General features: G+C 50.9%; 2 protein-coding genes across 2 annotated transcripts; one reads left to right on the plus strand and one right to left on the minus strand.

The window, feature by feature from the left end:
- The first annotated feature begins 886 nt into the window (after positions 1 to 886).
- MAT2A (methionine adenosyltransferase 2A) lies at positions 887 to 7428 on the plus strand. The gene is made up of 9 exons (XM_031949779.1): positions 887 to 1121; positions 2511 to 2588; positions 2673 to 2795; positions 3159 to 3271; positions 3355 to 3498; positions 3746 to 3964; positions 4116 to 4298; positions 4475 to 4608; positions 5348 to 7428. The coding sequence occupies exons 1-9, from the start codon at positions 1031 to 1033 to the stop codon at positions 5448 to 5450; spliced, it is 1188 nt and encodes a 395-aa protein (XP_031805639.1). The 5' UTR covers positions 887 to 1030; the 3' UTR covers positions 5451 to 7428.
- Positions 7429 to 8738: 1310 nt separating this feature from the next.
- Positions 8739 to 19624, minus strand: GGCX (gamma-glutamyl carboxylase). Its single transcript, XM_031949778.1, has 13 exons — positions 19394 to 19624; positions 19024 to 19189; positions 18312 to 18390; positions 14074 to 14180; positions 13004 to 13167; positions 12534 to 12799; positions 12159 to 12290; positions 11131 to 11282; positions 10668 to 10837; positions 10393 to 10523; positions 10029 to 10176; positions 9325 to 9520; positions 8739 to 9015 (listed from the first exon to the last, which is right to left on the minus strand). The coding sequence occupies exons 1-13, from the start codon at positions 19542 to 19544 to the stop codon at positions 8820 to 8822; spliced, it is 2058 nt and encodes a 685-aa protein (XP_031805638.1). The 5' UTR covers positions 19545 to 19624; the 3' UTR covers positions 8739 to 8819.
- Positions 19625 to 21653: the final 2029 nt, after the last annotated feature.

Genomic DNA, 21653 nt, shown 5'->3' on the forward strand with positions numbered 1-21653 from the left:
GGCTGCTCCCGCGGGGGCACCGGTGCCAGCCCTCCTAGTGACCGGCCGGCGTCCAATGGGCGCCTACTGTATGCGACAGCGCGGGCTCGGGCGCCCGTGAATCGCCGGCCCTTCCTTAACCAGAGGCAGGGGTGAGGGGAGCCCGGACGTTTATGCCCACGCCAGGGCCCGGCCTCATGCATGAATTGTTTAATTAGCCGAGCAAAAGGAAGCGGCGGGGACGGGCCCACGAGGTGTTTCCCCTTCTTTACCGCTACGTCAACCCCTGGAGGCGCGGGCCGGAGGGCGGGGGTCCGGGGCTCTGTTCGCGCAGCCCGGGATGAGCCGGAGGACGCGCGTGACCACGCGCGCCTCGCTCCCCGGGAGCCGGGCCCGGCCCCGGCAAGGGGGCGCGCACGAGGTTTGGACTGAAACGACCCCAGAGAGGACGGACAACGGCGGGGACGACGCTACGCGCCCGGCTCCCGGAGAGCCGCCTGCGTGACGTAACAGGACGCCCGGCCGAGGCAGCCGCGAGGGCTCCGCTAACCGCCAGTGGCGCAGTGGAACTCTTCCGAAGGGGGGAGGAGGCGGCGGCGGGGCGGCTGTCCTTCCCGCCCCTCGCCTCTCCTCCGGAACACTTGGGGCGGTGACAGGCCTTTTACTGTCTGTGCCTCCCCTGGTTCAGCTTGGCGGAGAATAGCTCCCGCGAGCGGGATGGGCGGAAGAGCTCGGGCCCGACTTCCCCACCTCCGTTTCGTCTACTGGTTCGGCCCGCGGCCCCGCTCCCCAGGCCCCGCCCCCCGCGGGTGGTGCATTGGCGCGCGGCGGAAGGAGGCGGGGCCGAGGAGGGGCGCGAGCCGCTGCACGACTATAAATACGGCGAAGCACCGCCTGGCGCCTCGTTCCGCCTGCGCCACGGAGAGGATCCTCTGGTTCGAGTTGTCCGGCTCGCGCTAGCTCGGTCTCTCGCTCGCGTCCTCGCCGCCCTCCGCGCACACTCCGCCTTCTCCGGCTCCCATTGCCTGGCACTTCTTTCTCTCTCGCAGCTATGAACGGGCAACTCAACGGCTTCGACGAGACCTTCATCGAGGAGGGCACTTTTCTCTTTACTTCGGAGTCTGTGGGTGAAGGGCACCCCGGTGAGTTGGGAAGGACGTGGGGGGGGCCTGGGCCCGGGGAACCGGCGGAGTCCGGCCCGGGCAGGGGAGGTCTCGGTTACCGGCGCTGCCCCCGGCTCTGGCGGGAAGCGCCACGGCTGCCGGGGCCAGCGAGCGCGTGGGCGCCCCTCCCCCACCCGCGGCGCCCCTCCCCCCGCCGCCCCGCCCCGCCCCGGCCGCGCGCCCCGGGATCAGGAAAATTCCAGAAACCCCGAGGGAGGGGGGAGGGATGACAGCGGAGGCTCCGCGAGGCGTCGGGACCCAACGACCTCCTTTGGCCGCGGCGCGTCCGGAAAGCCAGGGCGCGGGAGTCCCCGCCCGCCCGCGGTGGAGGCGCGTGCCCACCCCGCGGGGGCGCGCGCCCCGCATTGCAGCCACAACCACGTGCCCACCGCGTGTGGCACGGCGGCCAAGGAGTGGGGGGAGGGAAACCCGGGGGGGGGGGTGGTGAGGCGGCGGCTGACAGCCCCAGCCCGCTGCAGCCCCGCCGGGGAGGCGTCCCCGAAGCGCCGCGGTGCGCGCCCAGACCATCCCGGCCGGCGCTTTGTCCGGACGCCATGATGGGGGAGAAGCCGGCGAAGGAACAAAAGCCCCGTGGACGGGCGGGGACGGGCCCCGGGTGAGCGCGCCTCCCCCCCCCCTGTCACCCGCCCGCCGCGGGGGAGGTTCCCGGGGGCAGCGCGGCGGCCCCCGAGGCCCCGGCTGACCCCGGGTCCGCGCGCTCCCTCTGGCGGGCCCTGGCTCTTGCGCCCGTCTCCGTCTGCCGGGAGGGCGGCCCTGCGAGCCCATGCAGAGCAAGGGTAATTCAGTTAACGAAAAGGAAAGGATTCTTCATAGAATCGCGTCCGAACAACTCCGAGCTTGGACCCGGGCCGCCGGGGAACAAATGGCGCCCCTTTTAAAAGCGCAGCGGGGGCAGCGGGAGGTGGGACTCCGGGAGGGGTTTTCGGAGCGGTCTTTAGGTCGGAGGGCAAGCGGGAAACAAAGAGCTATTGTCTCCGGCAGGAGCCGAGGCTCGGCGTTTTGTGGCACAAGTAGCGGCGCGCCTTCCGAGCCGGCTCCTCGCGCAGGTAGTGCCCCTTTGCTCCCAGAACTTAAGCCCGGGAGCGGAGCTGGCTGCGGCCGCTGCGTTGGCTGCGGGACGGAGACCTCCGAATGGCCCGAAGCACGCCTTGTAAGGGCTTTCGCAGGCCTACAACTAGGTCACGCCGCTGAGGTAGCGCTCCGCTCGGACGCGTCGGCTTGTCAGACGTGAGCGCCAGCCAGTTGGGGCCAGTGGCGCTGGGTAGATCCAGGGTTTAGGCGCAGGTTGTCTCTTCCCCTGCGTGGTGACGGCTTGTGGGTTTTAATGAGCTAAATTCCTTTCTCCAGATAAGATTTGCGACCAGATTAGTGACGCAGTCCTTGATGCCCACCTTCAGCAGGACCCTGACGCCAAAGTCGCTTGTGGTGAGTGAGGGGCCAGTCGCTAACTTAGCTGGAGTGTGGCTCTGCCTGCCGGAGGGATTGATGTCTTGATTTCCCCCCCATTAGAAACGGTTGCTAAGACTGGAATGATACTGCTTGCTGGGGAAATCACATCCAGAGCTGCTGTCGACTATCAGAAAGTGGTTAGGGAAACAATTAAGCACGTAGGCTATGATGATTCTTCTAAAGGTGAGTTTTATGATTTCATGTCTTAAAACCACTGGAACCATTCCCTGTGCCGCCACTCTTCGAGAATTTCCTTTGCTCTTTGTCATTTATATTATAAATATAATGCTTTGTTTTACATTGGGGCATTAACTCCCAAGTATCCTTGAACTTACTTGTCTCCCTCCCACGTATTCCCATCTCTAATAGTTAGTTTTATTACATATACACACTTAATGCTCTTGGATGAATTTGTGTTCTGTTAATCGTGGTAACATCTGCACATGCTTCCATGTACCTCCATTGACTAACTCAACCTGATGAGGGGACCTTTTGGCTACTTTGCTTCTCCTTACTGAGTTTAAACCTGTCTTTAACTGCCTACAGGGTTTGACTACAAGACTTGCAATGTTCTAGTAGCCTTGGAGCAGCAGTCACCAGACATTGCTCAAGGGGTTCATCTAGATCGGAATGAAGAAGATATTGGTGCAGGAGACCAGGTATTTGCTTAGATTTTTTTTTCCTCTTGAAACACGGTTTAATTTTTAAGCAGTTCAGGTTACATGATTTCTCTTCCACACAGGGATTGATGTTTGGTTATGCTACTGATGAAACTGAAGAATGCATGCCTTTAACTATCGTGTTAGCCCACAAGCTCAACGCCAAACTTGCTGAATTGCGGCGCAATGGAACTTTGCCTTGGTTACGTCCAGATTCCAAAACTCAAGTAAGTAATGGTCTGGGTGCCGTGTAGAATTGATGATGAAAAGCAAAAACTGTTAAAAATTAATATTAATAAAAGATATAAAGGGGTGAGTTACCCTGCAATTGGCCAAATGGAAATAATGAGGATAGGTGGTGTTGAGTTAGTTATGCTGAAATTTATTGGTTTACTTGTGCGCTCCGTGCACAGTACTACTCTAGGTAGAAGATAGTGGGAAATCTCGTGTCCTTATGTCTGTCTTTTGTCTCAGGTCACTGTGCAGTATATGCAGGATCGTGGTGCTGTTCTCCCTATAAGGGTCCATACGATTGTGATATCTGTTCAACATGATGAAGATGTATGCGTTGATGAAATGAGGGATGCTCTGAAAGAAAAGGTGATCAAAGCTGTGGTACCTGCAAAATACTTGGATGAAGATACAATTTATCATCTGCAACCTAGTGGCAGATTTGTCATTGGTGGGCCTCAGGTATGACATTTTTGGGATTTTATCTGATAATTGTGTGGTTCTCCAACATAGTAGGTGATTTTCATCGGTATGGGCTCTCTTTCCTCTTATCAGTTGAATAGGGTCTTTGCAGTTTTGTTGACCAAAAATCTAAAAGAAGCTATACTTGCAGGGTGATGCTGGTCTGACTGGAAGGAAGATCATTGTGGATACCTATGGTGGTTGGGGTGCTCATGGAGGTGGTGCTTTCTCAGGAAAAGATTATACTAAGGTGGACCGTTCAGCTGCTTATGCTGCCCGTTGGGTGGCAAAATCCCTGGTTAAAGGTGGTCTGTGTCGCAGGGTGCTTGTTCAGGTAAGTATTCTTGCATCTGAATTGGGTTTTTTCCAGGCCTAATATTTCAAGTGGTTATGGGGATTAAAAAAAAAAAAAATCCATACTCAATCAGGCGCACTGTATAGGTCAGTTTGACCTAGGATTGATAGAACGAGAATTTTGATGGATTATCATCCATGTATTGTTGCTTCTAGGTTTCCTACGCTATTGGTGTATCCCATCCATTGTCCATCTCCATTTTCCATTATGGTACTTCTCAGAAGAGTGAAAGAGAGCTCCTGGATATCGTGAAGAAGAACTTTGACCTCCGCCCTGGGGTCATTGTCAGGTAAAGATGGTAATGCATGTCACTAACCAGAGTTAAATGGGGGGATTTTCACATTCTTAAGCATAAAAACCTAAAGTCTTAAGTATGGAGACAGATGAGGAAAAACACAAGCAGCCTTCCATCCTGATAGCTTTTTTCCTAAGTTGTCATCAGTCATAATCGGTTTCAAAGACTATTAAAGGTTAGAGGTTTCCTCTTTTAATTTCCAAACTGATTACCGATGAAAATGAGTACAGAACCTGGTTGGCTGAATTGAGCCCAAGAAATCCTGGATTTGAGTTGGAGATGGTGTGTGTGCATTTGTAGCTGCCTTCCTCAGCCTTTGGGGGGGAACAAGGCTTAATTAAAGAGCAGAAAACCATTAATGCTTCCAACCAAGTGGAGCGCTGGAATGGTTCCTGTCTGTCCCTTAGGGGGGTGGTAAGTATCGGATTCTCAAATGAGCTTTGACCCTTGAAGTTTCTCAGGATGATGACAAGCTTTCAGATCTGTTGAGCCAGTGACTGGAACAAGATTTGTAGTTATTCTTAATCTGAAAGCTGGAAAGTGCCTGTCCTTAACAAGGTGCGAGGAGATTGGACATCAGGGATGCCACCCTTCTTCCCTACATTTTCTTCCTAGCTTTCCCCAGAGAACTGAACTTCTCATTTGCCAGAACTCTTGAAAATGAGTCTTACTGATTATTTTGCTTTTATTTAATTGAATGCTACATATTAAGTTATGGACTTGTATATTCCAGGGATCTGGATCTGAAGAAGCCCATTTATCAGAGGACTGCAGCCTATGGCCACTTTGGTAGGGACAGCTTCCCATGGGAAGTGCCCAGAAAGCTTAAATATTGAAAGTGTTAGGCTTTTTTCCCCAGACTTGTTGGCGTAGGTTACAGAGAAGCCTTCAAGCTCTGAGGGAAAGGGCCCTTCTCCCTAAACTTCTCCTGTCCTCTTTCAGCTCTTGATCAGTTGCAGTCACTCTTGTCCAATGATCTGATTTTAGTTTTTGTGGGGACTGTAAGTTGGGCTCTGCTATTCTGTCCCTGGTGTATTGCTCACCATTATAATGGATTTTAGTGAGCATAGGTGATCCGTGTAACTGCCTAGAGATGAGCAGACAGCACTGTCTAGTAAATGATGCTTTAAGATTGAACCTTTGTGTCCCACCACCCATCCCCAAATCTTAACTGCATTGACTCTCCCATCAAATGCTGAAAATTGTCCTTGTAATGTGCACGTCAAGTACTTGTAGTTCCATTTATAGCCTCTGTCCAACAATGCCACCGCCCTGTCAGCATGATTTTGTAATGTCTTGAGCTCTATTATGAATGTGAAGCCTTCCCTCATCCTCCCTGTAACCTGACCCACTTCTAATTATGTAGCTTTTTGTCAGGGAGTGTTCCCTATCAGATCAATCTTGCATGTAACGCAAGTTCCAGTTGGAGCTCTAGCCTGACTTCATGAAAAAGGCAGTTACTAGTTGAACCACCTTCTGGTGCTTATGCTCTTAACGACCATCTCTTAAAACGGCACCAAATCTTAATCTCTCCACTCCGGCTGTCTTTTGGAGGACGTACGTAATAAGGTTTTTATTTAGTAAACCAATCCTATGCATGGTTTCAGCACTAGCCAAACCTCACCAACTCCTAGCTCTAGTTAAGCGGGCACTTGGCAGCCTTGTGACGTCATACAGAGAAGTCACAGGGCGGTATCTGAGGGTCTGTAGGTTGCACACTTTGGTACCGGTTAACTTTTTCTTTATAAGAAAGACTGAGTATTCCACACTGCACAAGAACTCCTCCCAGGGTTTTTAACTTTGTTTTATTTTCAAAACCAGGTCCAATGAGCTTTCTGAGCAGCTGGTGTAGATACAGAGAAACCAGCTTCCTTCAGAGAGCAATGCTTTTGGCGGGGAGGAGAAGGAAATCCCTTCATACTTGAACATTTTCTAATTGCTTATTTATTGTATTCTGGGGTGTGGCGTGAGTACAGAGAAGCTATCACCTCAGAGGGCAGCTTTTAAAAAAAAAAAATCCTTGACACCATGATTCCTTTGACCATGTTTCCAGCATTCCCAGGTAGGCCAAGGTGTCCTACAGAAGAACCTTGGGTAACACCTACACGGGGGTCTGGCTGGTGTTAACAGAAGGGAGGGCAGAGCTGGAGCAGCTAGCCATGGAGGAAGCTGACTTGGCTGGTGTGGTACAGAGAAGCCAGCTTGTTTACATGCCTAATCCATGGCTGCTGCCCTAAGCAGAAAGTGCCTTTCAGGATCTATTTTTTGGAGGTTTATTACGTATGTCTGGTTCTCAATTCCAACAGTTTAATGAAGATCTAAATAAAATGCTAGGTTCTACCTTACAATGTGTCCATTCACTCCTGAAAAGATGGGGGTATTCTTTGGTGTCTAGAAGCAGTGCTTAGTCTAGTACACAGCTGATGCACTAAACTGCCCTACTCTGTAGCACATCCTTTCCCTATGAGCAGATGATCTACTTTGTAAGACCAGTTTTACATGAAATTCTAGGGAAGAAAGTGGGTGGCTGGTTTTTTATTAGGTAACTAAGGGCTGAAACTAAGAGATAGAATAAAATAGGAGCTTTGGGAGATAGACACATATTGCAAGGTTGGCCAAGAGAAAAAATTCTAACTTTATTTAGGGGGTTCTGCATTTGCAGAACAGAAGGCCTTTTATTAATTAAAGGCAGGTTATGGAAACAATGTAATCATTCTCCCCTATTCAGGGTGGGATGATCTAGTGGCTACAGGTTTTAAATAAAGCCCCTTTTCACTTACCTATCCAGCCTTAAAACAAAATCATGAGCCAAGGTTGCCACCAGAAAAAAACTCTTGACAATCCTTAAAATAGGGTGAGAACACTAATGCATCCATCACTTAATAGTTGACTGAAGTTTTTAGAGAAGTGGTTGTAGTTGGCAGTTTCTATCCTTGGAGAACATTTTCCCATGTACCTGAAGGAACTGCTCCTTTGCCCCTTTTCAGTAGGTGCCAGATCAACCTGACTAGTAAACCTGAGAACCACATGACGTGTGTTTAGATAAATCAGGAAGAGGCTTTTCTTCCATCTGGCCAAAAGACCAATAGAAGTAGTGGCTCCTTAGTCCCAAGTGCTAGGGAGGGGCAAGGAAGAAAGGCCTGTCCTCAAGGATTACAGCCACCCATCATACTCTGATGTAGACCAGGTTTTTAGTTCCTTGAAGGATGAGGACAGGCTCTTCCAAAGGGCCTTTGCTTTAGTGTCGCATCTTTGTTCCTCTTCTTCAACCCCCCCCCCCCCCCCCCCCCCCCCCGCCGGCGCCGCCGGGCCCCCGAGCCCCGCCGCCCCCCCGGCCGCGGCCCCGGGCGGCGGCTCAGACGGCTGCAGGCAGCGCACGCGGCGCACCAGGCCCTGGCGCAGGAGCAGCGCGGAGGCGCCCGCCTCGGCCTGCGCGCTCAGCGGCCGCAGCTGCACGAAGGGCGCCAGCTCCGGGGCCACGGGCAGGGCATCCTGGGTCTACTCAGCTACATTATTGGGAAAAGTGATCTAGGAAACAAGCACTTACATGGCATCCACTATGTGTACCAGGTTGTTTGCCCCATCCTTTAACAAAGCATCTAATCCTCAAAACTAGGTGAGGATAGGTGTTAGTGTTAATCTGTTTTGAGTCTGCAGAAGCAACAAGTCTAAATGCTCTATGTGGTCCATCTCCCAACTATGTCTAGGTATCAGATTACTGGGGAGCACGATATTCCCAAGTACTGGGCTTTTTAACTGCAATGCTAGTCCTAGTCAACTACTGGCCTTTTTCCAAGGTACCTCAAAAGAAGGTAGCAGTAAGGCTCCTGTGGGGGTTTCTCTGAATGGCAAGAGTGCCAGAAAACTCGGCAGAGCAGGGAGGCTTGTTCTTTGGTTTGGGGTAAAGACAGACACTGACCAAGTAGGGCTGGGCCTATCTAGAACTAGAAGGTGGATTAGCCAGTTTAGTGATTCAGAGACTGGCTCCAACTGTCAATAGAGCTGTTAACACTGCTGCCTTATGAATTCATCCTGATGAAGCAAAAAAGAAAAATGGACGCAGTGACACTTTGCTTGGGACTGTTTGTGATTGTGATTTGAGTAAAGAGGCGTGGGCAAGGGACTTTTTTTAAAAATGACTTCAAAAACGTTATTCTATACAAATACGTAACTTGGTTCTCATAAAATGCAGGGGCCCTGACAACTCAGAGCTCTGAGTGTGTATGTGTATAACTTGACTCTGGATCAGTATTGGCATCCAAGTTAACCGCCCGAGAAGGGGTGGATTCTGCAGGTGACTCGAACGGCCGCAGGTTTGCATAGGTCACCTCCTGGGCCAGCTGTTCCAAGGAGGGGCGACCCAGGATTAGATTGCGCAGAGAGATATAAGTCATCAGGAAGCTGAGGAGATAGTAAGAGTCACTACTCACAGGAAGTCCGGGGCACATCTAAAATTTCCAAGAATCCTCTCCCTGAGTGGAAAAGCTTGGACCACATTATCCTCAGGAAACTCCCCCAGGAGCAGGTTGGGGATAATTTTGAAGAGTAGTGAGACCCTCTTGACACTTGATCTTACTTTCAGTGGGGAAAGAAAGGACTCTGCTCCTCCCCTTCCATGGGAGCATCATCCCATGGTTGCTTAATCACTGCAATACAGTAATCTTGGGGCAGAAACTCAGAACTAAGGTGAGATAATGGGGCTGCACTGACCTTCGGCGGAAGATGTAGAGCTTTCGAAGCAAGAAGCGATAGAACCTTTCATAGGAAGGGGAACTGCGCCGCCTCTGGATTTCCTGGAGACGCTGTTGTCGACGCAAGAAGGTCTGGAGCACAGGAGTTAACTCGGGTCCACCTTTCACTTCCCCCTCCAGCAAGGGGCGAAGCTCTGGAGGCAGTGGTCCGGATTCTGTCCGGGGAACAAGAAACAGTCACTGGGGCATACAGGTCTTCCGGCAGATGTAACCAAAACCAGAACCTCTGACAGCCAGAGTTAGGATCACCCTGTCATGGAGCACCGCTCTCCAGTCTGGGCTACTGAATACAGGCCTTAGGTCACATCCGGGCTGTGTGAGTCTGGCAGGGTCACCTTGCTGCCTGTTTTCTCAAGTGTGCTGAGGGTCAGATGAGACAGAATCTGCTTAGCACAGCATCTGGCACCCTATCAAAATGCTGCATTATCCTTGCCAGGTACTTGCTGTGCGAGGGGCTAGCAATTACAAGAAGCACCCCCAAAAGCCCCTACTTGACCTTCTCAGGGCTCACCATCCAATACTGTCGTGCTTAAAGAGTAAACATGCCAAGAAGGGACCTCTTTGCTGCAGATCCCAGAACACCAGAAAGCCCTGGCAGTTTTATACCTGAAGGGGGCACCAATGGGCTGGTGCCTTCCATTCCAATGTAGTCTAATTACTCACCAGTCCCATTCTCTATTTTCTCCTTGAGTTCCTGTAACTTCACTAACTCTTCCTCCAACTTCAGCTCTGTGGTGTTCACAAAGAGGTACATGTAACAGGAAGGGCCCGATGATACCGTATACACTTTGTGATATTCCCCAGCTGGTAACTGCCAAGGAGGAAGGGCAAGCAGTGGGGCATTGCCCATCTCCCCAACCCCACCAGCCCTGAAGAAGGGCAGAGTTTCTGCTTGAAGGAAGCCTGGCCACCCAAGGCACCTCCAGGGGTTTCCTGCCACAGCGCGGTCGGTTTGACACAACACTGGCATGCACACTTTTCCCTAAGGTCCGAGCTCCCCGTTGCCATTTTGGTTCACGGTGCCTACCTGAACCCTGTCCCCTTTCTGAAGGGAGAGATTCCTCTGCTGCTCCACCAGCTCTATGATCACTTCCCCTTTAAGTAGGTGGATACTAGTGTTGCCCAAGTCTTCACTCACAAAATTCTCCAGGTGCAAGCCTGTCGGAGGCAAAGAGCTTTATCAGCCCACCCCGTCAACTCTGCTCCCCTGGCTTGGCCATTTTCTCCACATACCCTGCCCTCCCACACAAAAGCAGCACAAAACCATCCCTATTCCCCCCGACCCCCCTTGCTTTTCCATACCAGGAAAGTCGGCAATGAACACCACCTCAGTGTGGTTGTCTAGGCTGCTCTCAATCTCCTGAAACTTCTCCCTCCAAGGAGATAAATCCAGCAACAAGGGCTGTAGCCAGGGGGTTGGACGGAAGGGAGACCAAGCAGCCTGCACAATGTCCACTCGAGGGTCAAAAAGCCTTTGGGCAGAAAGGGTGATGTTCCAGAAGGGTCTCTTGTTCTGAAAACCTCGCCCCCACTGAATAGCTCTGCCTCCGTGTACTTCATGGCTCAGGTGGGGAGGGAGGTCATGGGCCACCTGGCCAGGGGCCAGCTCTTCTGGGGATGCTCAATTTCTCCCTAGGTTGTAGTGCCCCCTGCAGGCGACACTATGACTCTCGGAGGAAAGCATGCTAACAGAGGTGAGCACATGGAGCCCTGGCCTTTTCCTCCCCTCCCTCTACATCTGCTTGCTGGGAGCTGCCTCCGGTACCTCTGCTGGAAGCGGTCGTTGATGGAGACCCAGACGTCGAAGTAGATCTGGGGGTCTGAGACATTGTAGTTGGGCAGCAGGCGGTTCAGGCACACGGCGTATTGTTTCAGCATGTCTGCGTGGTCCTTCCACCGCCGACTCTGTGTAAACACCTGCCCCCCGCCCCCACCTTAATCCGGCATCCGCTTGGCTTAGCCAAAGGGCCACATCGTGGGATGGAATATGAACGCTAAAAAGAAAGGGTCTAGAGGCTATCCTAATTGAACTTGAACCTGAAATAGGAATTCCCCTCTTTTAAGGTACCCAGCCCTGTAGGTTCAAGCATCTGCTGAACAACTCTGATGAGAATTCACCACCTCACAAAGTAGTCCCCGTCACTTCTGGGCAGCTCTGTTCACTAGGAAAGTCATTCTGAGCCAAAATCTACCTCCCCATAATGTCTCTGTATTCTACATCTGCTCTTTGGGGACAAGATTAAGCCTGATCCCTTCTGCCACATAAAAGGCCTTAAAATAACTGAGAATGCTGATTATATCTCACCTAAATCTTCTCTTTTATGGGCTGAACCTCCCCAGTTCCCTCACAACTGATGATCCCATAACATGACTTCATGTTCCCTCTTCCTCCTTCTGGACTGCTGCCCGTGATCAATACCTTTCTACAATGTAGCATTTCACTTTCCCATCACTCCAGGAGAATACTCTGGGATGTGCATTTCCTTGGAAATAATCGGGACACTCACTTAACAGATGTGAATGAAGTTTCTACTGCATTAGCTCTAGTTTGTGTCCACATCCCACTACTGGCTCACAGTGAGCTTGTGATTCACTAGCCCCATAGGTAGGTCCTCTCAATGATGTTTTCCAGCCACATCTCTCTGCTCCGCCCTCTTCCTCCCATCATCCCCACACCTTAATCCTGAGCAATCTCAAGGTTTCAAATAATTTTCTTTCATAAGGGGGAGGATGGAGGGGCCAGACCAGGAAGTTCAAAGGGAAGAATCTTAGGATTCGGGGGCTGTCTCTCACCCCAGGGTTAAGGTATCCCAACTCTCCGGTGCGGCCGTCTCGATAGGTGATCTTGACATGCTGGTGGGAGCGAGAGTGCACCATCATGTCCCAGGAGTACCCATAGAGCCCATTGGTCCAATTGTTATAGCCCTGGAAAAGCAGTAGAGGGAAATTCATTCCTGTAGTAGGATTTTTATGACACAAACCACTCTCCCAAGCTGAGGAGGGATCCAGGAGGAGGGAGCCAGGCTGACCGAGCCAAACAGCCCAGACTGCTTAGCGCATACGACCTTCTCTGACGGAGCAAAGAAAAGCTGCCCCTGTGATTCTTCCTAACTTAGCACCACCCATTTTCCCCAGTTTCACCCGCCAGCGTCCATCTCTGCCTCATACCTGGGTAATAAAGTGGGAGTAGGGCAGGAAGAGCTGCTCCAGCAGATAGAACACTGTGAAGATGGCTCCCAGCCGATGTCGCAGCCGGGTCCCGGAGCTGCCTTTGGCCCGGCCTCTCTTATACACACAGGACAAACTGGGCTGGGCGTCAGCCGTGGTCGGCAGCAGGCCTCGGAGCCACTGAGGACAGCGGGTAACTAACCTCCGGGGCCAGTCAGGGGAGCAGAAGAGGGGGCTGCTGGCCAACATGACGAAGGGAAACATACCTAGCAGAAAAGGAAGGCGTTCTACCCGACACCTCTCCCCGCCAGCAGCCAGATCATTCCCCACAAAGCTCTGCACCCAGGAGACCTTCGTGTCCTCACTGCCAGTTCAGTCCCTCTCCATCTCTTCTGCATTTTGTCCTTGCTCCCAGCACCGCCCTTCCATGCCCAATGCGCCCTGGCTTCCTTCAGACCCCAAGCACTAACCAATGTTGAAGAGCTGGGAGTTCATACAATGGAAGTAGGAGACAAAGATAAGGCCAATAAGTCTGGAAGCATCAAAAAAGAGCAGGAAGCCGGCCGACAGGTCCAACAGCAGCCCACACCAGTGTACCACGAGCAGGCTGGTCATTCCCTCAGAGAGCACCAGCCTGTCAACACAGAGGGCAGGCTCCAGGTTGTGGCGGGCACAAGGGGTCTCTGCCTTCTACCCTTCTAAGGATAAATGGTATGTCGTTAAGTTCCCGGGGACGGGCAGAGGTCCACCCAGCAAGACAGCCTCTGGGCCCGCTTTAGGAGCTCCTCTCAGCCTGTCCAAGTGCTCCAGGATGTGGAGCACTATGTGTCTATGTCCTCCATAGACATGTGGGATGGCAAAATCAGAATGTAGGGTCTTCTGGAGGCTGGGAGGGAAAAAGAAGGGCCTATGGAAGGTAAAGGACATTGAAAGACACAGAAAACGGAGTGAGAAAAATGACTTTAGCAAACAATGGAGCCAGGAACAAAATGCAGAAGGAAAAATATGGAGGAATTACAGACTCTATAAAGACGAATAGCTCATGGTGAAGTGATAGCGTGGAATTGCTGTGGAATACAACAAAGCCTCTGAGAAACAGGAGGCCATTGTTTGGGACTTGCCTCTCTTTCTTCGTTTTTCCCTCTCTTCTCCCTCCTTCTCTGTCCCTCTTTTCTCCTTCTTCCCTCGCCCCCCCCCTTTTCTTTTCCTTTTTCTCCCTTTCTTTATTCCTCCCCTCCCTCTCCTATCTCCCTCTCTCCTTTCATTCTTGTCATCTCTCTCTCTTGCTTCTTTACCATTTCTTTCCTTCTGCCCCTGCCAGTAGTGATCACAGTCATGTCTGGTGGTTATACCAAAGATCCTTGGGAGTAGAGAAGGCTGATTCTTGCCCTAGAGTGATTTCAGTGTCACAAAGGAGAGGAAGAAGAGACAAGGAAACAGAAGCCAATGTAGAGGGCAGCAACTCTCCCTGAGTGGAGGGAAGCCAACATGCCCCTGCCTCCCTCCATGCCCATGGCCCCTCCACACAGCCCCCACTCACTTGAAGGGGTTGAAGAGCCAGTGCCGGGACAGGGAGCCCATGGAATAGCCTCCAATCCAATCTGCATCAAGCTTCTTCACTCCCGCAATGAAGTACACAATGAATATCTGCATGGGTGAGATCCAAGAACAAATGAGGCCCACGAATGAGACAGCCATTCTTCAGATACACAAAACCATCTCTTCTCCATGTGAAGGAAGGAAAATTTCAAAGATGAGTAAGCTGACTGACCTATGTTGGATCCCCCTTCCCTGTAAGAGAGAAAAGAAAGTCTCCCAATTCATCTTCCACAGAACTGCCAAGCAGAGAAAACAAGCACGTCTGTCCCATCACCTAGCTTCCCGGCTCAAAGGATCTTGGTGGCTCCCTTCTGCCTCCAAGGGGAAAGGCTGACTGCTTCAAATCTGAGCCCAACTGACTTCCTGTCCAGTCCAACTTGCCTGCCTGCTGCTCCCATCCCACACTTGTGCTCCATAAACCCAGTGCACTCCCTCTCCGCCTCTGCCTCCAGATTAAAGCCTCGGGTCCTCTCCTATAGGAAGGTGACCCTTGGAAATGACTTTGTACATTCCTAGTTAATTTCTCTGTGTACATACATTCCCATGAAATGGAGCTCCTAGAGTAGTTTGGAACTATGCTCAAAAAGTTATCAAACTGTGCATACCCTTTGATCCAGCAGTGTTACTACTGGGATTATATCCCAAAGAGATTATAAAGAAGGGAAAGGGACCTGTATGTGCACGAATGTTTGTGGCAGCCCTTTTTGTAGTGGCTAAAAACTGGAAACTGAATGGATGTCCATCAGTTGGAGAATGGCTGAATAAATTGTGGTATATGAATATTATGGAATATTACTGTTCTGTAAGAAATGACCAACAGGATGATTTCAGAAAGGCCTGGAGAGACTTACACGAACTGATGCTGAGTGAAATGAGCAGGACCAGGAGATCATTATATACTTCAACAACAATACTATATAATGACCAGTTCTGATGGACCTGACCATCCTCAGCAACGAGATCAACCAAATCATTTCTAATGGAGCAGTAATGAACTGAAGCAGCTATGCCCAGAAAAAGAACTCTGGGAGATGACTAAAAACCATTACATTGAATTCCCAATCCCTATATTTATGCACACCTGCATTTTTGATTTCCTTCACAAGCTAATTGTACAATAATTCAGAGTCTGATTCTTTTTGTACAGCAAAATAATGTTTTGGTCATGTATACTTATTGTGTATCTAAGTTATATTTTAATATATTTAACATCTACTGGTCATCCTGCCATCTAGGGGGAGGGGGTGGGGGGGGTAAGAGGTGAAAAATTGGAACAAGAGGTTTGGCAATTGTTAATGCTGTAAAGTTACCCATGTATATATATCCTGTAAATAAAAGGCTATTAAATAAAAAAAAAAGAAAAAAAAGAAATGGAGCTCCTAGAGGAAAGGGGCTACTTTATGTCTTTGTACCAATCAATAAGCACCTATTATGCTACTACTGGGCTTATATCCCAAGGAGATACTAAAGAAGGGAATGGGGCCTGCATGTGCCAAAATGTTTGTGGCGGCCCTATTTGTAGTGGCCAGAAACTGGTAACTGAGTGGATGTCCATCGGCTAGAGAATGATTGGGTAAGTTGTGGTATATGAATGTTATGGAATACTATTGTTCTGTAAGAAATGACCAGCAGGATGATTTCAGAAAGGCCTGGAGAGACTTAAATGAACTGATGCTAAGTGAAATGAGCAGAACCAGGAGATCATTATATACGTCAACAATGATACTGTATGAGGATGTATTCTGATGGAAGTGGATTTCTTCGACAAAGAGAAGATCTAACTTAGTTTCAATTGATCAAGGATGGACAGAAGCAGCTACACCCAAGGAAAGAACACTAAGAAATGAATGTAAACTGTTTGCATTTTTGTTCTTCTTCCCTGGTTATTTATTTATTTATTTTAAATTTAATAGCCTTTTATTTACAGGATATATACATGGGTAACTTTACAGCATTAACAATTGCCAAACCTCTTGTTCCAATTTTTCACCTCTTACCCCCCCCCACCCCCTCCCCCAGATGGCAGGATGACCAGTAGATGTTAAATATATTAAAATATAAATTAGATACACAATAAGTATACATGACCAAAACGTTATTTTGCTGTACAAAAAGAATCACTCTGAAATATTGTACAATTAGCTTGTGAAGGAAATCAAAAATGCAGGTGTGCATAAATATAGGGATTGCTTCCCCGGTTATTTCTACTTTCTGAATCCAATTCTCCCTGTGCAATAAGAGAACTGTTCGGTCCTGCACACATATATTGTATCTAGGATATACTGTGACATATTTAACATGTATAGGACTACTTGCCATCTAGGGGAGGGGGTGGAGGGAGGGAGGGAAAAAGTCGGAACAGAAGTGAGTGTAAGGGATAATGTTGTAAAAAATGACCTAGGCATGGGCTCTGTCAATAAAAAGTTATAATTATTTAAAAAAGAAAAGAAAAAAAAAGAAGCACCTACTAATGCCAGGCCTTGTGACAAATGCTGCAGATACCAGTCCAAAGAATGAAAGAATCGCTGTTTGTTAAGCGCTTATACTCCAATTTGTCTTTACAAATCTGAGTATAACCCATACCTATTAAGAACACTAGAGTACATAGGAATAAATGAAGTTTTCCTTAAAATGATCTATCTCATCAGCAAGCATTCCCAGTTAGATTGGGGTGAAACAAGGTTGCCCACTGTCACCACTGCTACTCAATATTGTATTAGAAATGTTAGCTTTAGCAATAAGAGAAAAAAAAAGAAATGAAAGGAATTAAAAGTAGGTAATGAGGAAACCAAATAATCCCTCTTTGCAGATGAATTAAAACTACTAGAAACAATTACTTAAATGATCACTCTTTGTAGACGATATGATGGTATACTTGGAAACAATTCACAACTTTAGCAAAGTTGTAGGATACAAAATAAATCCACATAAATCATCAGCATTTATATATAGAAATTCCATTCAAAATAACTGTAGATAATATAAAATATTTGGGAATCTACCCGTCAAGACAAAGTCAGGAAGTATATGAACACAATTACAAAACACTTTCCACACAAATAAAGTCAGATCTAAACTCGGTAGGCTGAGTTAATATAATAAAAGATGACCGTACTACCTAAATTAATCTACTTATTCAGTGCCGTACCAATCAAACTCCCAAGAAATTATTTTACAGATCTAGAAAAAAATAACAACAGAGCTCATCTGGCGGAACAAAAGGTCAAGAATTTCAAGTTAATTACAAATCTGAGTATAGAAGTATAGAATATAAAAACACATTGAACTTCTCTCCTACCCACCCACAAATCCGCTTCCATATAGATATATACCTAGAATTAGGTGTGCATGGGTGGGGGTAGCTTGTTAGGGGAGGGCCTAGCATGTGGAGGGACAGAGAAGGCAGGCAATGAGAAGGGAGACTTAGGGAAGGGGAGAAAAAGAGAGGCTCGGAGAGAGAAAAAGAGGGAGGGGAAGAGAGAGAAGAGACAGTCTAAGAAGCAGAGATGAGCCAGGCAGTACAAAAGCAGAGAGGCCCGAGGACCAGAGAGCAACCACTGCTTCCTGACCCCATGGGGCTCTGAATGCTATCCCAGGAGCCTCAGGAAACCACTGGCCATGACCAAGCTGCAGAGTCACATCCCCACTGAAGTTCCTCGGGCAGCAGCATGTACAGCAGCTGGAGCAGTGAGATACGGGGTAGGGGGGTAGGGAGAGGGCAGGGAGCGACACTCGCAGTGAAGGGTTAGGAAAGCAGAAGCTTTGGAGGGTGGGAGGAGGGCAAGTAGTCCAGGATAACTGGGATTATGAACCTGGGAAAAGAGGACAGGGGAGCCTGTGAAAGACACGGGCAAATGTGAAAGGAGAGAGGGAGAAAGAGGTCAATCCTAGACTCCATTTTATGGAGTTTAAGATGTCTCTAAAACGCCTGGTTTGAAACGCCCAGCTGATGACACAAGACTGAAGCTCAGGAGACGGGGCTGGATGGACAGCCTGGGCGTGATCTGCCTAGAAAGGAGAGTTAAACCCATGGGAGGGACGGGGTCAGAGATAAATGGACAGAGAGAGACAGGGAGACAGAGAGAAGAGGAGGAATGAGAATGGCGGCAAGCCGACAGGTCCAAGATGGTGCAAGGAGCAAGAACACCAGCCATGTCGACCCCGCTGAATCCTACGCACCTGTCCACGCAGGACCGTGTAGTTCCAAAGCGGGACGTGGGCGTTCTTCTTAGAGCGATTTCTCAAGCCGTCCAGGGACCTGTGCTCAGAGAAGGAAATCAATAAAGATTAGGGGATGCATGTTCTGCCAGGCTCTACATCTAGGATTTAATTCTCTCCCTTTCTTTCTCCTGCTTATTCCAAGGATGCTCTCATTTCCCTGGTTTTTCTACTCTTGGGATCCCAGTAACCAAAGCCTCTTTATCATAAAATCTTAGACCTGGTCTCATCTGGCAAATCAGTATCTTTGACAAAAGGTCATCTGGCCTCTTGAAGACTTCCAGGGACAGGGAGCTCTACCTATCCAAAGACCTCATTCAATTGCTGAACAACAGTTAGTAGAAGTTCTCTCATGCTGAGCTGAAATCTGTTTCTTCCGCACTCTAGAACAGCTCTTCAAATATCTGAAGAAAGCAATCCTTTCTACCCTCAGCTTCCTCTTGAGAAAGGCTCCAAAAAGTAACTACTTCAATGTCCCTGTGTAGCCCAGGGGGCAACTAGAGGAAATGGAGTCTTTCCCTCAGTGGGCCCTCTCCATGTCAAGGCACCATCTTCAGAATCCATGGGAAATGAAGCCTGAATTTAAGTCCATTCTGCAAAGCAGAGTTTGCTTGAGAGAGCCCTTCCACTCACCTGCCATCCCCTCCCCATCCAGCCCCGGAGCACCTCGTACCAGTAGCGGTTCGCATCCATGAAGGACAGCTGGAAAGCCAACAGTCCATACAGGTAGGAATGGTTGTTCCAGGAGGTCTTGTCCAGCAGAAACACATACCAGTAGGGCAGCAGGAACAATAGGCAGCTCAGGCGGTACCACAGCCCCAGCGTCATGCCCAGTGCTCCTGGGATTAAGTTGTGGGGAGGGGGATGTGGGGGCAGTCATGGTACCAGCAGAGCCGTGGTCCGCTCCGCCCCCAGCATCAGCCCTCAGCACTGCCAGGGAGCCCAGGCAAGGACTCCGGAGGCCCAGCCGCTTCCCGGCAGGCTGCCGGGGCCCTAACTCCGCCCACGCTATCGAATGCTGCTTTTCATCCCCTGGTCCTCACCCAGAAACATGACGGTGTAGACGAGGTACATCCAGTCGAGGGGCAGCGGACGCAGGGCTTCTATCAAGGGGAAGCGGCACACCTCGAGCCCATCGAGGTACCTGTGGTCCAAGAAGCTAAGCCCTCGCTCCTGGGGAATGTCCAGCACCATGAGCAGTCCTGGAAAGGGGTGATCAGAAGGCTCAGGCACAACGGCTGACGTTTATATAACACCTACCGTCATGGGCCAGAACTTGAAACAAGTCCCTTGGCGGAATGGAGGAGACAGTGGTTAAATCTGGTTTAGCACTGATTTAATCCTACAACAAACAATGGTTTCCTACTGATATGTGTGGAGCATCTAAGCTAGGAGCCCTCAGGCCAGGAAGGACAAGCCCACTCGAAGCTCTCCGAGGGTGAGGCAGATTCATTCCATCTCCCACCTTTGCGGTGCCGGAGGCTGAAGCACAAACCCTTGGAAGTCGGGGAGATTCAGAAGCCAGAGCTCAAGCTCTAGGAACCCAAGACTACAGAAGGCCTCTAAGAAAGCTAACCGGGCCCCAGGAAAGGAGACAAGACTTGGAAAGAGCCGATAAAGGATTTGGACTTTAACCCCTGGCTCCACTTGTGGCGATTAATGAACTGAAAGGAAGGCTGCTCCCAGAAGCCACCTCGCAGAGAAGATTACGTTTCAGAGAAGAATATTACAACCTCCTCGGTGCTAAGGGGCAGCTCGCTGGTGTGGTGGGTAGTGCCAGGCCCAGTCGGGAAGACCCGAGCCCAATCCAGCCTCAGATGCTTACTAGTTTGCCTCAGTTTCCTCATCTGTAAAATGAGCAAACGGCCGACCAGCCACTGCGCCGGGGGGCAGAGGGCCGGCGACAGGCTCCATGTATTTTTACAAGGGGGACAAGTCACGGCTTGATGTCTCTGGAAAACTTTCCTGGAAAGCAGTGGGCCATCCTTTTGCTTTTAAGGAATGATGCAAAGGATGTCTGAAGCCGGGCGGGCTGGGATGAACAAAACGACATGACGAAGAAAAAGAGCTCAGAAAGCCCGGGACCTCTCCTCAGCGCCATGGCCGTGGTGTACTCCCGGGCAGCCAAGAAACAGAGTCAACGTACAGAAGTCACGTTCTGGGGCAAATACAAGGGTATATATTATGCTGGAATGCGCAAATTTGCGCAAATGGTTTAATGTTTTTAATAGGGGAGACGGAAGGAGGAGGCTTAGGGAGCTAAGGTGAAGGCTGCCAAAAAAGGAAGAGAAGGAAGGCCAGGGATAGAAGGGGTGCAAGGGAAGGATGGAAGGGAAGAGCAAAGGCGGGGGAGGGGGAAGGGGCCCAGGGCTAAATCCCGCCAGGAAGTTGATGGAACCGAGGGACGCCTTCTGTTGGGGAACCCATCTGTGTTTAAAGCACCTCCCCCCGCCCACTAGCCCTGTTCCAGAGCGTTCGCTGCCCTTGAGGTCAGAGATCTCTGGGCCAGCCCCCCCGGCCGGCACACCAAGGGGTCAGGGCGGGGGGGGTCCCGGCCCCGGGCGCCCCACCCCCCTCCCGGGGGCCGGGCCCCCGGCCCGCGGGGGGGGGGTTCAATAATTGAGGGAAGTGGGCCGGGGCCAAGGCGGCTCCCGGGGGTTCCCTCCCCCCGCCCCCGGGCCCCTCTGCCCCCGGGCCCGGGGGGGGGGGGGGGGGGGGGGGGGGGGGCCCCCTACCCCCCTTGGGACCAAGGCCGCCTTTTAACACACTTTTCTCTTTCCCCCCGAGCAGGCTCCCCCTCGAACCACCGGCCCCTCCAAAGCGGGTGGGACCCCCCGACCGCTGCCCCTTTTCCCAGGGTTCCCCAACCACGGCTTCCCCTCCTTCTGGGGCTCCCTCCTTTCTTAGCCCTCCTCTTCCCCTAAAACTTCCCCCCGCCCCTGGCCTCCCCTCCTCTGGGGGTCCCTCAAGTCCCTCTCCCCTTTTTTCCAGGGGCTCCCCCAGCCATCGTCCCCGTCTCCCCCGGGCGGGCAGGGGGCGCCACCTCCGGCGGGACGGGCTCCCGCTGCAGACGCCTCAGACTCCATGCTCCCCCGCCGCTGCCGCCACTCTAGCCTCCGGCCGAGTCTCTCTGGTCCCCCCGGGGGATCAGGCTCAGCAGCCGCCACCTGCGTCAGCCCAGCCGCCGCACCGGGAGCCGCGCATGCGCAGACGCAGGGTTAAAGCTCGGGAACCCCGCCTCCCCGTCGAGATTCTAGCCACGCCACGCCGAGGAGCCGCAAAGCGAGAAGCACCGGGAATGTC

Source organism: Sarcophilus harrisii, chromosome 2, assembly GCF_902635505.1.
Source record: "Sarcophilus harrisii chromosome 2, mSarHar1.11, whole genome shotgun sequence".
Taxonomy (NCBI): domain Eukaryota; kingdom Metazoa; phylum Chordata; class Mammalia; order Dasyuromorphia; family Dasyuridae; genus Sarcophilus; species Sarcophilus harrisii.

Excerpts from the sequence above, each read along its gene's own strand:
- MAT2A (XM_031949779.1), top strand. The coding sequence starts at position 1,031 with ATGAACGGGCAACTCAACGGCTTCGACGAGACCTTCATCGAGGAGGGC. Across the intron at positions 1,122-2,510 it reads TGTGGGTGAAGGGCACCCCG|ATAAGATTTGCGACCAGATT; the intron begins GTGAGTTGGGAA and ends TCCTTTCTCCAG. Across the intron at positions 4,299-4,474 it reads GTCGCAGGGTGCTTGTTCAG|GTTTCCTACGCTATTGGTGT; the intron begins GTAAGTATTCTT and ends TGTTGCTTCTAG.
- GGCX (XM_031949778.1), bottom strand. The coding sequence starts at position 19,544 with ATGGTGCTGGACATTCCCCAGGAGCGAGGGCTTAGCTTCTTGGACCAC. Across the intron at positions 13,168-14,073 it reads TGGCTCTTCAACCCCTTCAA|GCTGGTGCTCTCTGAGGGAA; the intron begins GTGAGTGGGGGC and ends CTGTGTTGACAG. Across the intron at positions 9,521-10,028 it reads GAAAATAGAGAATGGGACTG|AATCCGGACCACTGCCTCCA; the intron begins GTGAGTAATTAG and ends TTCCCCGGACAG.